The sequence below is a fragment of the Mastigoproctus giganteus genome, chromosome 5 (genome assembly GCF_048544385.1).
Source record: "Mastigoproctus giganteus isolate SK-2022 chromosome 5, ASM4854438v1, whole genome shotgun sequence".
Lineage (NCBI taxonomy): Eukaryota > Metazoa > Arthropoda > Arachnida > Uropygi > Thelyphonidae > Mastigoproctus > Mastigoproctus giganteus.
The window spans coordinates 143,966,172-143,984,685 of NC_143579.1; the positions used below are offsets into that span (position 1 = coordinate 143,966,172).

Here is an 18,514-nt window from a genome sequence, read left to right on the forward strand (position 1 = left end):
TACCAAAAAAAAATAATAATAATAATAAAAATAAATAAATAATTAATGTGTTATTGGGTTCACATTACAATATTTTCACAATATGATGGTGTCTCTGGAACAAATTAATATCGTAAAGCAGTGGTACACTGTATCGTACAGCTACGAGCGTGGTTTGAAATGCGGTATTATGAATGTTTAACATTCATTTATTGCAATTAACGTTCATATTTTCAATATTGTTGATACTTTGATACTTGAAAAAAAAGAACCCGTAAAGCGAAAACTCATGAAGCGAGAACTGCCTGTAATCTATTTTTTGTGCTATTTTTCTGAGCTGATGTCTCTTTTGGAACTTGTCTTTAAATTAATTTAGTTTGTTTGTATTAACTCTCATCTAGTGGTGTTATGGTTACAAAACGTAAACTGACAGATTTGAGCCTGGAAATTAAATTGAAAATTATACCAGATGCTGATAGGATTGAACTTAGCAAAACAGGTAAAGGAATACAACATCCCTTTACCTACTTCATCTACAATACTGAAAAACTGAAAAAAAACTTGAAGAACTGCGTGACACTCTAGCAGTGATAAAAAAACAGGAAACAAATTCCTGATTCAAAACACAAGGAGCTTGAAACAAAGCATTTCGAGTGGTACCAACAAATGCATGCATCAATATCAGGTCCGATTTTGCAAGAAAAGGCAAATTATCTGGCTCAGCAACATAGAATTTGCAACTTCAAATGCATCGGTGGCTCGCTCCAAAGATTTAAAGATAGGAAGAACTTGGTTTCACAAAATGTTTGTGGTAAGTCTGGATTTGTTGATAAAGAAAAGGCTACAGACTGGTTGTGTTCTGTATGATCCATTCTTGAAAAATATGAGGCAAAGGATATTTTTAATCTTGATGAGACAGGTTTTGCTGTTCAAGAAGAGCCTTGTCATGGTGAAAATTAAGTAAACAAAGACTCGCTGTTCTGTTATGCTGCAATTCAAATGGCAGTACAAAACTATGCCCACTGGTGATTGGTAAGTTTCCAAGCCAAGATGTTTTAAAGAAGTTAAGCAACTTCCCTGTGATTATATGGCCAATAGAAGTGCTTGGCTTATGGTCAAAATTTTTTAGTCTTGGTTATCAAAAGTGGACAGAAGAATGGCTTCAGAAAAAAGGAACATTTTGAGGATTCTAGATTGTTGTGCAGCACATTCTGCCGAGACACTTAAGTTGACAAATATATGGCTGTTGCTTTTAACCTTCCATTACCATCTGTAGCCGAGTGGTCAGGAGTGGAAGTGTAGTAGCACATGCTCTTTGAGTAGATCAGGGATCAAGCCCATGGCTGCTAAATATGGTCAATCTGCCAACCCACACTGGACCAGCATGGCAGATTATGGTCCATTTTCCTGAACATGAATTGTTGAGGAGGCCTCCATCCTGCAGTGGGTGATAATTATTATTATTATTATTTTTATTATTATTATTATGGCTGCAGTTTGCCCCCCCCCCCCCAGTTTTTTACCACCAGTTTTATGCAGCCACTGGAGCAAGGCATTATTTATAAACAAGGGAGCATATAGAACCTGTCTGATAAGGTATTGATCTCCAACAAAGAATGGTGGAGAAGGAACAATCTGCAGCTAATTGGAATGTCTTGGATACTATCCATAATCTTGTTTTTTCTTAGGACAGTATTGCATCAAGTGTAATAATCAACTGCTTCAGAAAGAGGTGGCTTTGGAGTTAATATCATCGAAAATCATGGTCCAGCAGACAAATGTTGATAGCTTGATTTAGGGTTGGTTTTTTTTTTTTTAGTGTTAACTAGCTGAATCTGAAATTTGTGTTGTAATTTTGACTAACAAAATGGGATACTGGGGACAGTATCCCATTTTGTTAGTCAAAATATGGGATTGTCCCATTCGGACTGGGACATATTGTAACTCTATTTATGTATGTCCTGAGAATAGTTTACCAAAATTCAGATAAAATGTCAACACGAACATCAATTATGTTGGCATAATTACCAAGACATGATACTTAGCAGTATTGCGGCATACACTAAGCTCTTACTGTCTATTGTAAATCATTTAAAATTAAAATAATTTCATATTTATTTTTGGCATTTAATTGAATCTGCCATGATTTCAAGGCATTTAAATCTATGTTCTCCATCTAGGTAGCTAGAGATCTTGTACTGAAGTCATGGAAACTTATTGAAGGACAGAGCACTGCAAGAGAGGAATATGGTTCAGGGTATCCAAATGGTGAGAACTGATTTTTATGTAAATGAAATGAATGGAAATTAAAGTATTCTTAATATTTTTTATTATCAGTTTTTGATCTTCATGATTATTAACATTATCATTAGTAGTGGCAAATGATTCAAGAAAACAAGCTCATACATCAGCCAAAAAAAAAAAAAAAAAAAAAAAACCCGAAAAACAAGACTCTTCTTAAGAATCCCATCTGCTGATGGGATTTTTCCTTTTGCTCAATGCATTCAAGCATCAAACACCTCAATCAGATCATCTTGCAGATGCCTAGTCTCTAGGCACTGTAATTTGTAGAACTGAAGTGTTTCTTGATAAGTGCACTAGTTTGTTTCTCCCTACCAGTCTCATTGCCCTTCTCTGTACATTCATTATCATTATTACTAGCCATGTAGTGCAAGGAAGCCTGAGGCTTATGCTGCACCAGCTAAAAAAAAAAAAATTTTTCCAAGTTACCCTGAGAGAGAGAGAGAGAGAGAGAGAGAGAAAGTCAGTCAGAAGTAGAAGGGAATCACCAAGAAAGAGAAGAATGATGATATCCATGTTCCACCAGCTCTGTATCCTTCCTAAAAGGAGGCCTCCAGATCTGTATGCAGTAGTCAAAATGTGGCCTGACAATTGCCTTATACAATGGTACCTTATCCCTGCTAGCAAAATTCTTGTATGTCATTGAAAAAATTGCATGAGCTGTCTTGGTAGCCTGTCTGCATTGCTCAGATTCAAATCCGACTGCACAATTATCTCCCCAGGTCTTTTTCACTATCCTGAGTATAGTTGGTATGTTACTCTGGGGTTGCTGCTACGAATATGCAGTACTTTGTATCTGTCAATGTTAAACTTCAATTACTATTTCTCAGCCCATTTACCTAACTTTTCTAGATCCTGTTGAAGTAACATACTGTTATTCCTGTCATTAACCACACTGCCAAACTTTGTATCATCTGCAAACTTGTACATTAAGCCTGATATGCTTTCATCAATATCTTTGATAAATATCCATAAAAGAGTTAGCAAAAGCTTAAGATGCCGAAGTTCATGACAAGAAATATGCAATTAGTCAAAGCTTAATAAAAAGACGGCACTCACTTCAATAATCTGCTGTGGCTATATGAATCATAAAACAGTGGTGTGAGAAATCATTGGTTAAACTAAAAACGATGTTTCAAAATCACGATAAGGAAGCGTGGTTTAAAAAGGGTAATTGAAAAACTTAGCCTAGAGGAGGAGGGGTGCACCATATCATGCTCTAGTTGTCTGAAATTAAAATTATAAAAGGATAAAGGCCAATAGTCAAGAACGATGGACTTTCGATGGTTTATTTTCAGTTGGCGATAAAAAGAAATTGAAAGGGTTGCTGTAGATCTTAAGTACCCGATATATTGTGCTGGACATGTGGTAATTTAATTTCGCATGAGATTCCAAATGGTAGACAAGGTAACCGGAAGTTTTGTGTTTAAGACGTCAAGATTAATGTTGAGACGATACCATTCTATTACGAGGGTTTCGTGTAGGAGTTTATAATTTGAATTTAATTTGACGATGGTTGTTGCGGGTTCAACTGAGGGGTTGTAGTTACGAGTGGGTACATGTTGAGACAGTTCAGTATTTTCTTGCTGTTTCCAAAATCTATGAACGTGGTAGTAGGCACGTGTTTGCGATAGCAGATGATCCAAATTTATTAGTAGTGCTTCCGACGTAGCATGTGTTACAGTTGGGTTGACATTTGATTTAATAAACTATGTTATTGATGTTTTCAGTGTCGTAAATGCGAGTTTCTTTATATTTATTAAAAGGGGCTCCTAACTTATTATAGGTAGAAAAAATTATAGAGATATCAGTGTTAGTGAAGATGAGACAATTACGTCTAGCGATTTGGCAGTGGTAAGGGAGAACAACGCAAATGTTGGATGGGTTGGATTTTTTATAACTGGGTTTAGAAACACTTAACTACTAATCTTACTTTTAACAGTTGAAATAATTTGTTGAATTAGTTTGATGGGATATTTTCTGACTGTAAATTTTTCAGTGAGATATTTTAGCTCGAAAGATAGATCATCCTGTGGTTGGCAGTACTTGAAGGCATGAAAAACTTGGTTGTAAAGAACTGATTTCTTTACACTAGCGTGATGTAAGAGAAAATGTAGGTATTGGCCTGTGTTGGTTTTTCCCTGTAGATTTTCGTCTTAAGCTTGTTATTTTGTTTATGTATGGTTAAATTAAGAAAATTGATTGCGTTATTAGTTTCTAGTTCTAAGTTGTATATTAATCTTGGGTGTACTGAATTAGAACTGGTAAAAAGATCGTTTATGGTGTTTTGGTCTCTGATTATTAGAATGTCTTCTGCATACCGGATGTAAAGTTTAATATTTGCTGGAAAAGGTTGAAGGGTCTGATGTTCAACCGTGGCAAGGTATATCTCAAATAAGGGCACTGAGATACCTAGGCCCGTAGGAGTCCGAAAATCTGTTCATATACTTGGTCTTGAAAATAGAAGTGTATAGCATTAATTAGTACAGTAACGAGCTCCAGAATGCTGAATGTTGAGAGAAGTCCCATTTGCTAAGGTATTGTCCAAAGTTAAAAGGTGGCGTAGGGCCTGTAAAGTGATATTGAGGTCTACATTAGTGTATAGGGACACTACATCAAAGGAAGTCAGTAAATCGCTCTGGGATAACGTGATAGGGCTTATGTGTTCAAACGCTTGACATGTATTGTAGATCCGGAATTTCAGCGCCCTTCTCTTGCCACAGTCAGACATCAGACCCTTCAACCTTTTCCGGCAAATATTAAACTTTACATCCGGTATGCAGACAACATTCTAATAATCGGAGACCAAAACACCGTCAACTATCTTTTTTACCAGTTTTAATCCAGTACACCCAAGAATAAAATACACCTTAGAACTAGACACTAATAACACAATCAGTTTTCTTAATTTAGCCATATATAAACAAAATAATAGGCTTAAGACAAAAATCTACAGAAAAAAAACCGGGTGGGTAAAGTGCTTGCCTGGTAACCCAAAGGTTGCGGGTTCGAATCCCGCCTCAGGCTTGGATCAAAGTACTGCAAAAACCTTGGGAGGTGCATTATGGCCATAGACCTACATTTTCTCTGACATCACCCCCTTAGTGTAAAGAAATCAGTTCTTTACAACCAAGTTTTTCATGCCTTCAAGTACTGCCAACCACAGGATGATCTATCTTTCGAGCTAAAATATCTCACTAAAATCCAACAAACTATTTCAACTGTTAAAAGTAAGATTGGGGTAAGGAAGACGTTGTGAGACCCATTTTAGCTTTGCAGCCAAAGAGAGCTTCATATGGTGTTCTCTTAATCCCAGAATGAAGTGCCCTGTTCTTCATAAGTTGTACGAAACATAGTCCATTTTTCTTACCGCCAAACAAAGCTAACAGTGCAAATGGTGGAAGTGCTCTGACTCGCCTTGCGACATTAAACATTACTGCCGGGAGTATTTTATACTTTACATTCACCTTTGTGAACCATGCCAGAAAAAAACAAAAAGGTGTTAAAAAGGGTGTTGTAGTGAAGCCTATGATTTTTTCCGAGTTCAATTCCCGTTGTCAGGTCGATCTCATCGATTTTCAGTCACATCCTGACGGGGAATACAAGTTTATAATGGTATATCAAGATAATCTCACTAAGTTGGTGGTTCTCGAGGCTCTGACATCAAAGACAGTGGAAGAAGTGGCATATAACCTCGTGGACATATTTACGCTGCTTGGAGCACCATCAATTCTACAATCCAACAATGGCAGAGAATTTGCTAATAATGTGGTGAGAAGCCTAAAGGAGTACTGACTGACTTTGAAGATCGTCCATGGCAAGCCTCACTACTCACAAAGCCGAGGCCGACCGGGCTAGCCGGGTGGGTAAAGTGCCTGCCTGGTAACCCAAAGGTTGTGGGTTCGAATCCCGCCTCAGGCTTGGATCAAAGTACTGCAAAAACCTTGGGAGGTGCATTATAGCCATAGAGGCCGATGCACCAACAACTACCAAAAAAAAAAAAAAAAAAAAAACAGAGACAAGGAAGTATTGAAAGAGCTAATCAGGACATTGAAAATATGCTGTGTACATGGATGCAAGATGAAAAAACTGACCGATGGAGTGAGGGACTACGTTTCGTGCAACTTATGAAGAACAGGGCATTTCATTCTGGGATTAAGAGAACACTATATGAAGCTCTCTTTGGCTGCAAAGCTAAAGTGGGTCTCACAACGTCTTCCTTACCCCAGGATGTTTTACAAGAAATACACACTGAGGAGCAACTGAAAAAAATGATGGAAAACGTTCAAACAATACAAGAAGAAACAGGTCACCCTATCCAAGAGAAAGTCTGTTGCACAAAACACAGACAAGACTGTAGTCAACGATGGAAGAAACGAAATTGGTGATGAATACATGTCTACCGAAGAGGCTTCTGGTTCTGCTACCTGCTGCATCTGTTTGAAGGAAACCAGTGGTGCCCATATGTGCAGAAACTGTCACCGAAACATTCGTGCCGCCTGTGGACATGAGACTAAAGACGATGGAAGTGAGAAAATAGAAGGCTATGATGTTAATATTTTGTGTACTCTTTGCTTCAATATTGAGAATGCTGTTGAAGGTAAAATTCGATCTAAATTGAATCTGGAAATACAGGCCAAAAAAATGAAAATGGATTCCGACAAAAAATTTCCTCCTGCACCTTCGGGGGCCACTGTGCGAGTTCCTAGCCCAGATGTCGACAAGGGATGGGGTGACTCGCACAATCTGCTGGCAGTTGTTATGAGTGTGACAGATGATGGTTTTTACCGACTTGGAACTGCTGAAGGAATTTTAAACCAACTCTATGCCAGATATCAATTCACTTTATGTCCCAAGGACTTACTGAGAGTTGGAGACATTCCTGACCACGAAATAGCTCTCCGGTCAGCCGCTTCCGCTCAGTCCATGGGTAGCGGCCAAGGGTTCGTGAGGTGCAAGACCAAGTGCTTTTGTATGAAAAAGGCAGTTAAATGCAATTCAAAATGCCGTTCCAGTCTACCTTGTAGCAACAAGTAGTTCAGCACTGGTCTTTTCTCTTTCTGTAGAAAAATCCCGTATCTTACATTTTCACATGCATCTTTTCAATAAAAGCCTTTTTCATACTTTGCTGAAATAGTATTTGTCATTCTATATAATGCCTAGGTATAAATGCCTAGAGAAAGTATGTAAAATATTAAAATAAAACAGACATTTCATACTTTGCCTAAAAACGTAAGGCATTGTATAGAATGCCTGCTTTTCACACTTTGCTGGTAACATATATATATAGAAAGAATATAAAACTTATATTCTCATAGCTAATTTCAAAAAAAAATTAATGAAAACTCTGTTGTCGTATTCTGTGATTCAAAACTTTAGGGTGGATGGGGGGGCGTCATAGTTCATGATTCTCTCTCTCTGTCTCCCTCCATATTATAGTGGGAGTTGTAAACTCATTTCATTTTATGGGTGCAAAATGTGTCTAAATCAGTATCAGTCTGTATTAGAAAGTATTTATCGCTTGTTTTCTCCACGAAAAGTGAATGATCAGTTTTTTTTGTGAAACAATGATTATAATACCTGCTGTTCTTGTAGTCTACCAACTGTTAGCACTACAGAGATTTCACTATAAAATAGTATATTTGCCCTAAATTTAATTTTCAGCTTTTTGAAACAAAATATCTGTTTTGCATGTATTGACATAGTTGTTCTAAGTTCTCCCTCTTGGGTGGGGGTGCATAATTGACGTGTGACACTCTGGCTGTTCGTGGCAATTGTTCTGTGATAAGATCACCTGTCCCTTGACTCATCTTTATATTTATTGGGGGAGGGGGGGAGCAATGACTAAAGACATACTGGAATCTTATAGTGATAGCCTTACTTAGCCATAGTGAGTTATTTTTACTAAATAAGAAACACAAATTAAATTTGTCAACCTTTTTGATCTATATTTAATATTGCAAAGTAAAAAAGCATAATTACAGAATAAAATTTATCAACATTCAATACTGCAGTTCTTTTCAGAAATTTGTTATAAGACTCTTTCAGTCATATTTGTTATAAGCCTCTTTCAGTAAATAAATTGTGTAACATATGAATGCTAAACAGAGTTGGAGTTGTTCTTCTGAAATCTGTTTTGAAACAGATTTCATACCGACATTCATTATGTAAATTTTTTATGAAGTTACGTAACTTGGGCTTACATAAGTCAGGGACTAACTGTACTTCTTTTTGCTTTCTTCACAAACTAGATATGTAGTAATAACTATGAAAATTAAAAGTTAAGAATGGAACAAAAAATCATACCTGTTTTGTGTTTAATGAAGTTTGTTAATTGTGTGATCATTGACCAGTTTTGCAAAAGTTAAATCAAAAAGTGCACTTACGTTATCTACAAAACTAAAAGTTTTGTAGATAACGTTAAGTGCACTTTTTGATTTAACTTTCAAGGCCGAATTTGAATCATTCTAGCAATAATACGAGAAATAAACATTAAAATTTATTTCTTGTATTATTACTAGAATTGTACTTCACCATACATAAAACCCACTTGTTCAAAAAGACACACACACAAAATGTAAATCTACAAGGCACTCTCTGCATAGCCTTGACTTGCTGCAGGTCGTCATCTGTAAAAGGATTTCTGTTTATAGTGACCTCCCGGTTGCAAAATTGTAAACTTTGTTGGACATTTTGTATTGGTTGGTGGAATTCACTGATGCATATCAAGGCTAAAGGAAGCTGTTTGATCTTTGGTAACACTTTCTGTAGGTGTTCATTTTAGAACGAAAGTTGTTATTGGATACTAAACAAAATATTTCAATTGCCACATGTGAAGATATTGATCCAACCATTGTTTATGCAAAGATTTTTGTTTTCTGTTAAAGGTATTACTTTATTTTTAATTGTATGCAATTAGTGTTGATCTTTGGCAAGAACCCTAGGTTCTTTCAAGATCAACACCAGTTGCATCTAGTATAGAAATTGATGGTGTCCATGGAAGATGCGATGTCGAGTAAATTCTGGCAGATTTGACATAATCTTTAATTCTTTTGGATAACTTCCTTTGGGACTGACCAGTATATGACTGCTTTAAAAGTTTAGTTGGTAAATTGGACTTCTGGTATGCTCCAAGGACTCACTACATTTTTTTTTTTTTTTTTCTGGAGAATGTTTTTGATGTTATCATCACTTTATTTGTAAAGCTGGTTTTAATGTTGTATCTTACTACTGTTCTTATGATTTTAAAACCAAAGAACTGAAGTTCATATATATTGGATTGCTATATGGTTGGAATTTGAGGATTTGATTTGGAGATTACTAAATTTTTGGTCGGTGTCTTCTCTGTGTTTTCTTTTTTATATACCTTATATTAAGTCACTGGCTCTGTCATCAAATCTGCCGATCACTTTTTCAGTTACTTCTAATAGAGATAGAAAGCTAAAATTTTGTACATATTCCTAATTCGCATGAAAATGCATTCTATTAAAATTTGAGCTAAATCTATCAAGTGGTGCAGCCATTGCATGTCCATATATTGGCTACCTGGATTTATACCTGACCAAGATTTTGGACCTTTTCCCCACTTCTTATATGATTAGAAGGGTGTAATTTTGTAAACAACCTCTTTTGATGTAATCATATACTTTGTTTATAATAAATGTACGAAAATTTCTATTCATAAAAAATAATAAGAAAATAAAAAAATAATATAAAAATCAAGTTTTTCAAAAATATACCTTAATTCCGATAAAATATAAGGTGTGGCCTTTACCCCTGCAACATAAAATGCCTCATTTTAAAAAATGGTAAAGGCCACACCTTATATTTTATCAGAATTAAGGTATAGTTTTGAAAAACTTGATTTTTATATTATTTTTTATTATAAATGTATTTTTGATGAAACTGTTTAAGATGTTACAAGTTTAGTCTTCAGGGTTTCAGATTGGGAATACATATTAAGAATTTTGAAGATGAAAATTAGTCTGTCCGTGATGCCTGCTTTTGTTTCTGATGAGTAAAAGAATATGAACTCCAGAACTGTATCTGTATCTCGAGATTTCTAGAAAACTTTTGTATGAATATTGTAATCACAAAGGAGATAATTTAAAAATAGCAGAAAGTTACTGGTTTCTAATTCAGTTTTAAATGAAATTCTGTTTTCATGAGTTCAACAGTTTTTCACTTGCAAAAAATACCATCCATGTAGTAAAGCAAGGTGGTTTGAGGGGAGATTTCTTTTTATGTGTATGAACTTTGAATGACGACCCAAATAAAAGTAAGGGAAAAGGCAAATTTTATATGCTATCCAAAAATCTGGGGCCTTCAGCATTTTGAAGTTTTGTTTTAATCTTCTTTCTGAGGGTTATTCTGTCTCTTGCTTCTCTGTTAGAATGTTCTGAACTTTTTGTCATATTGTTAAGGGGCAATCTTGACTGGCCAATATGAGGTATTTGAGGTATTGCTCAAAAAAACCAAGGGCAGATATTGTTGGGATATCAGAGACGTGGTGTCACACAGATATAAGGAATGCAGAACTGGAATTTGGGGAGTACAATGTGTACAGAAAAGATAGACAGGATGGGAAGGGAGGAGGGGTTATGCTATTAGTTAAGAAACACATAAAATCCAAGGAAGTGCAGCCAGTCGACATCGCTGGACAGTGCAGTGCCGAGTCAGTTTGGTGTGACATAAGCACTGGGAGATCAAAATTGAGAGTAGGAGTGTGCTTTAGGCCTAATGACTCTGATGAGTATAATAAGAAACTGTACAGGGAAATAGAGTGGGCCAGTAAATCAGAGTCTTATAATGGGGGATTTCAATTTCCCAGATATTCACTGGAATTTGTGGATTGGTCACTCACACACTAGCAAGGCTTTTGTGGATTTATTGGATGATTGATTTCTACATCAGTATATTCGGGAGGCAAATAGAGGGAGTAATACTCTTGATTTGATTATCAGTAGTGATTCTTCATGCATTAAGAATCTGCAGGTAAATGAACCACTAGGTGGCAGTGATCACAGTGTGCTGAAGTGGGATTTACTCAAAGAGGTAACTACCATTAGGGGTAAAGGGAAGGGTTATTGCTTTCGTAAAGGTGATTACGATGGACTGAGACAGTATTTAAATTCTATACAGTGGGACCAACTGATGATGTTACCAACAGCAACTTCAAAATGGGAAGCATTCAAAGAACTTATCTTGGAAGCTACTAGGCTTTACATACCAACTAAGAAATATTGTTCAAGGTTTAGGCCTAAATGGATGTCAGATGAACTAATGAGACATATGGCAGAGAAGAAAAATGCACGGGATACATATATATTAATGGGTGACATGGAAGCCTATGATATATATAAGCTGGTCTGTAACCAAGTCACAAAGCAGATTAGGCAGGCAAAGGCAGATTATGATAAATCCTTGGCAAAGGATGCAAAGAAAAACAGAAAAGAGTTCTTTACCTATGTAAACTCTAGAAGGAAAGGGATGAATCAGATTGGTCCACTGGATATTGATAGTTCAACAGTTGAGGATCCTGCTCAGGTGGCTAACAAACTAAATGAGTATTTTGCATCTACATTCACACATAAGGAGTTATTCAGGAAGAGGAATGCCAGAGGTGAAGTAAACTGTGGCAGGGAGCTAGATGATTTTGTAATAACTTAGAGCAAAGTGGAGGAGAAAATGTTGAGGATAAACATAAAAAAGGCACCTGGGGTGGATGGGATCTATCAAGTTATATTAAAGGAGGCAGCAAAGGAATTAAGCAAACCCTTTGCCATGATTATGAGAGCTTCTTTGGACTCAGGGGAGGTACCCATAGACTGGAGATGTGCAAATGTGACCCCAATTCACAAAGGAGGATCAAAGGCTGACACAAGTAATTATAGACCTGTGAGTTTAACTTCTGTTCCAGGAAAATTAATGAAGGCACTGGTTAAAGAAGCACTGCAGGATCATCTAGACAAGACTTCATTTATAGCTCGGACACAGCATGGGTTTGTTAAGGGAAAGTCTTGCCTGACCAATTTGATTGGATACTATGATGCAGTCACAAAAGAACTGGATGCAGGGAATAACTTTGATATTATATATTCGGATCTTAGAAAGGCTTTTGATACTGTTGCACATGGAAGACTGCTGCACAAATTGGAGCAATGTGGCATTGGAGGCAAATTGCTGCTATGGATAAAGGGATGGTTCAGGGGGAGAAGACAGAGAGCGTTAATCAGTGGACACTGCTCATCTTGGACTAATGTTATTAGTGGAGTCCTTCAGGGTTCAGTGTTGGGTCCATTGTTGTTTTCTGTATTTATAAATGATATTGATGATGGTATATCAAGCTTAATGTCCAAGTTTGCAGACAATACAAAGGTTGGCAGGGTTGTTAAGGACACTACTGATACTATGCTGCTGCTGCAACAGGATCTGGAAAGGTTGAGCAGATGGGCTCAGACGTGGCAAATGAAGTTTAACATTGACAAATGTAAAGTACTACATATGGGAAATAGTAACCCCAGAGCAACATATCAACTCGGTGGTACCACACTGACAGTGGTAGAGAATGAAAAGGACCTGGGGTTAATTATGCAGGCAGATATGAAGTTTTCTGAGCAGTGCAGACAGGCTACAAGAGTAGCTCATGGTGTCTTGTCAATGATATACAGGAATTTTTCTAGCAGGATAAAGAAGTGATTATTGAACAATTAGACTTTACACCAGCCGGTATTCAAATAAACAAATTCCAATCTTGCATCTAAAACACTTTATTTACAATAAAATAAAATAAAATATGAGCGTATAAAATGAAATTAAATGAAATAAAATAAAATATATAATAGTCTAAAACTGATGTAATTTAATTTACAATAAAATACTAAAATATATAAAATATGATGATAAATGCGATAAAAACAATTAATAAAATACTGTAACGACTGTAGCTTTCGGAGATAGCGATCTCCTTTCTTAACAGCATACTTCTGCTGTGTGGCACATCCTTAAATAGCAGATCCACGGCACTCGTCACATGGTTCCTCGGGATTAAGGCCGGAATTTCCCATTTATGCACCGGAACCGGAAATGGTTCGGGAGCGCGCTAGCTGAAACCGTTCATCTCGCCCAAGAACCACGGTTTCCAAGAGGGGATGTAAGTGCACCCTTGTCTCTATTAATGGAATTGCTAGTTGCCCCAATACGTAAACTCTCAAGCCATTTACGGTCCCAGAACCCCTGTGCATGATCCGTGATGACAGCATCCTCCGGGGAGATTTGATGTTGCTTCTCCCAAAAATGTTCTGCTACGGCAGACTTCCCATAATTTGCGGACTTTATTGCATTCATATGCTCCCTCAGACGGTCTTTCAGTCGTCGCCCCAACTCACCTACATAACACACCCAACAATCCGGGCATTTAATCTCTTATACTACCCCACTGTTGGCTTCTTTCGTTATGGGGTCTTTGACACAAGATATCACTGTGTACAACCTCCATCCCGGGAGTTGCACACAGCGCATCTGGCACCCCCGAATTACTCGTGTAATGTGGTCTGAAAGGCCCGGATAGTAGGGAATGTATGCAGTGCTCACAGGGGCGAACGGCTCAGTACGGGTGGACTCCGCTCCTCTAATAAATCTGTCTGGGGGTAGCTGCATTTCTTGAGGTCTGCCGTGACACGAATAATTTGGTTATCTCTGTTCTCGGAGGTGCTACAGTGGGACCACACCCTATCTACTAAAGCCTTGACAACACTACCCTTGTGTTGCCTGGCTTGTGCCGAGGTATAATGAGTATATTGACCTCGGCACATGGGCTTTCTAAATACCTTGGTCTTGAGCCTACAACCATTCCTAATAACCAACACTTCAAGGAATGGTAGGGTTCCCTCTGCTTCCTCCTCCGAAGTAAATTTAATAAAAGGGGAGAAGCTATTAAGTACATCAAGTATCTGATCCTCCCTCCCCTTTTGTATAATGGTGAATGTGTCATCAACAAATCTTTTCCATTTATGCATGGGAAATTCCAAACCCTCAAAAATTCTAACTTCCAACTCTTCCATAGCTAAGTTAGCCACTATGGCACTAATGGGGGAACCCATGGCTGTGCCATGGATCTGCTTATACATGACATCTTGGAAAACCATGGTGGTACTGGATAAACAGAACTCCACACCCTCACAAATATTAACACTAAGAACAGACTTAGTACTTAACAAAACATCCTTTTCTAATGCCATTCTAACACACTGGACTCCGAATTCAATAGGGATACAAGTGAACACGGACAACTTTGTACATAGTGGTATCTTGCAATAATTCCAAAGCTTTATTAAAATATTGCTCCTTGTCTAAAATAACTGTGGCTCTACCCTTGTCCGCGGGTAAAACTACGATTTCATCGTGATTTCCCTGATTTCCCTCAAAGCCCTTTTTTTTACTAGTACTAAGGTTAGAGGGGGCAGACTTGGCCTGGCTCAGGATAGCTGCAGTTCTAATACGTACCTCATTAGCCTGGATTGCTGGTAGCTTATAAACAGCTCTCTCGATGCCCATGGCTATTTCCGCGATGGGAGGTTTGTTGGGCATCAGAGCAAACTTGGTACCCAAGCTTAAAACCCCCTCCTGTTCCTTAGTTAGCCACTTTCTACTGAGATTACAAATAAAATTAGTATTAACATGGTCATGTGTAATCACTGTCTCCTCTAATAATCTATTAAATTTGCTGATTTGCCTCTGTTTATACACATCTGAAACCTTAGTTGTTTTTTCCAAGACTAATTTCATTACCAATGATCGATGTACAGGAGTTATATTATTAAGACATTCTAGAGCCAAACCAATTTGGCTTCTGGTAATCCTCAGATCATCATGTAGTTTGTGGATCCAGATACACAAAATCCTTTTTGGAACCAATTGGTAGCCCTAACTAAATGGTTTTTGGGAGAAGCAATAAAGTCTGCAAATTATGGGAAGTCTGCCGTAACAGAACATTTTTGGGAGAAGCAACATCAAATCTCCCCGGAGGATGCTGTCATCACGGATCATGCACAGGGGTTCTGGGACCGTAAATGGCTTGAGAGTTTACGTATTGGGGCAGCTAGCAATTCCATTAATAGAGACAAGGGTGTACGCTTACATCCCCTCTTGGAAACCGTGGTTCTTGGGCGAGATGAACGGTTTCAGCTAGTGCGCTCCCGAGCCATTTCCGGTTCCGGTGCATAAATGGGAAATTCCGGCCTTACTCCCGAGGAACCATGTGACGAGTGCCATAGATCTGCTATTTAAGGATGTACCACACAGCAGAAATATGCTGTTGAGAAAGGAGATCGCTATCTCCGAAAGCTACAGTTGTTGCAGTATTTTATTAATTGTTTTTATCACTTTTATCATCATATTTTATATATTTTAGTATTTTATTGTAAATTAAATCACATTAGTTTTAGACTATTATATTTTATTTTATTGCAAATAAATTGTTTTAGTTGCAGGATTGTAATTTGTTTATTTGAATACTGGCTGATGTAAAGTCTAATTGTTCGATATGAATTGTCCCAGCCTTGTAGGCCTATTTAGAGATAAAGAGGTGATTATTCCCTTATATAAGGCAATGGTCAGGCCACACCTTGAGTACTGTATACAGGTTTGGAGGCCTCATTTCAAGAAGGATGTAGAGCTGCTGGAACGAGTACAGGGAAGGGCAACAAGGTTAGTGAACGAAACGAAGGGTTGCTCTTACGAAGAAAGGCTTAAGTTTTGCAAATTACAATGTCTGGAGACTAAGCACCAGCAAGGTGATCTGATAGAGGTGTATAAAGCCTTGAATGGTTTGAGTATGCTCAATGCCGATGGGATTCTTTCTCTTGCTCAGAATAATCACCTGAGAGGGCATAAATTCAGATTGAGGAAAGACAGATGCAGGATAGATGTGCGGAAATTTGCCTTTAGCCAGTGGGTAGTTTGTTGGTGGAACAGACTTCCATCCCTTGTTGTGGAAGTTGATAGCCTAAATAAATTTAAGGCTCAGCTGGACAGGTATTTCGAACGAATGAGGGGTGAAATGGAAGTGGGTTTTTTTTTTTTTTTGGCTGATGCTGCATAAGCTTGCTTTCTTGCATCATATGCCTCTACTAATGCTAATATAATTGGATACTATGACACAATAACGAAAGAATCAGATGCAAAAAAATTATTTTGACATCGTGTACTTAGATTTTCAAAAAGCTTTTGATACTGTTGTACATAAAAGAATGCTATACAAATTGGAGCAGTGTGTTGCATTAAGGGCAAGTTACATCTGTGGATAAAGGGACTGTTGAGTGGGAGAAGACAGAGGATGGTTATGAATAGGCACTGCTTTTCTTGGAGTAATGTTATTAGGACAGGCCCCCAGGATTCAGTGCTTGCCCTATTGTTGTTTTCTATATTTATTAATGATGTTCATGAAGGCATATCAGGCTTAATGTCTAAGTTTGCAGATGCTACAAAGGTTGGCAGGGGCCAATCACAGTAATCAGGGTATGCTACTGCAAAAAGATCTACACAAATTAGGCAGATGGGCTGAGAAGTGATAGTTGATGAAAAATATTGATAAATGCAAAATGTTGGAACATATGGGGTGCAGTAATTATTAAAGGTTATTTCCCATTGTATAAGGCAAAGGTCAATAAACTTTGAAAATTGGAAACAGGCCATGCCACATCTTGAGTGTTGCATTCCTCGAGACCTTATTTTAGGAAGCACATGGACCTGTTGTAATGAGTGCAGAGAAGAGAAACAGGATTATTGAGGGGAACAAAAGGTGCTATTACCAACGAAGACATCAGTGCCTGAAAACTAGGTACCTGCAATGAGATTTCATTGACATGTTTAAGGCTTTGAATGGATTGAATAATCCCAGTGCTGATGGATTACTACTTGCTCAGACTATTATGAGCAAAAATTCAAACTGAGAAAGGATGGTTGCAGGATAGATATGTAGATATTTGTTTTCAGCTAGCAAGTAGTTCATTGTTGGAACAAATCTCTGTAGAGGTGAGTAGCTTGAATAAATTCAGCAAAGAACTAGATGAACTGTTAGAAGGGATGAACAGGTGATACAGGAAATGATGGCTCTGTTTTTGGCTGATGCTGTATAAGTTTGCTTTCCGGCATCATTTGATACAACTAATGCTAATTATTCTGTCCCTTTGATCACAAGATTAAAGTATATTTTGTCTGGCCAGAGACTCAAAGGTTACTGCTGAGAGACTACACTTGGCAGTAACCAAAATTGACACTTGGATAAAATGCAATGGCTGTCTATTAACTGAAGGGAAAACTCCAGGCAATACACTTTGGTAAATGGTGGTCTCTTCATCCGGTACCTGTCTTAAAACTAAAAGGCATAGAAATACACATGACAAATTCCATAAGACTATTAGATTTAATTTTTGAAACAAAACTAAATTTTCATAAACATATTACCTACCTATAAACTATGTGCCTCCAGAAATTAAATATCTTTCGTGCAGTATTCTCAGCATCTTGGGGTGCTGACAGGCAGTCATTGTTGAATATATAACATGCTTTAATCATCACAATTAGACTATGGAGCTATAGTTTATGCATCAGATAAAAACAGCATCATATGATCTCTGAACACCACTGAACAAAATTACCATCAATCTGCATTAGATGCTCACAGAACCCTGCCAGTTCATAGCTTGTAGAACTGCATACCTCCCGATTTATCTCAGAAGACAAAAAAAAAAGCCTATTTGTCATGGAATATGTAAATACATGGGCTGTGTTAGGAGTAAGAACAGGTGTATGTATACTTGCATGTACACCAATGCTAGGAGTATAGTTAATAAATTTGATGTGCTGGTCAAGACATCAAAAGTGATATTGCTGGCACATGGTGACACACAGATATAAGGAATGTAGAATTTGAATTTGGGGACTACAATGCATACAGAAAGGACACACACAATAGGATTATGCTGTTAGTTAGGAATCCTTGTCAACTGGACACATGTCTTAGAAAATCTAAGGCATGCATCCAATTGACAAGGGTGACCAGTGCAATGTTGAGTCAGTTTAGGATGGCATAAGCACTGTAAAAGCAAAAATGAGAGGAGAGTGTTATAGGCCTAATGACTCTGATGAATACAACAAACAGCTGCACACACAAATAGACCAGTAAATTAGAATGTCTTATAATGGGGGATTTTAACTTTCCAGATATGGAAAG

General features: G+C 37.5%; 1 protein-coding gene across 1 annotated transcript in view; it reads left to right on the forward strand.

The window, feature by feature from the left end:
• LOC150085746 (ribonuclease H2 subunit A) overlaps window positions 1-18,514 on the forward strand; it is a 343,664-nt gene that overhangs the window by 239,190 nt on the left and 85,960 nt on the right. The window contains exon 6 of the mRNA XM_090374677.1: window positions 2,160-2,247. Coding sequence (XP_090230803.1) covers window positions 2,160-2,247 — 88 coding nt within the window. The remainder of the gene's footprint in view (window positions 1-2,159; window positions 2,248-18,514) is intronic.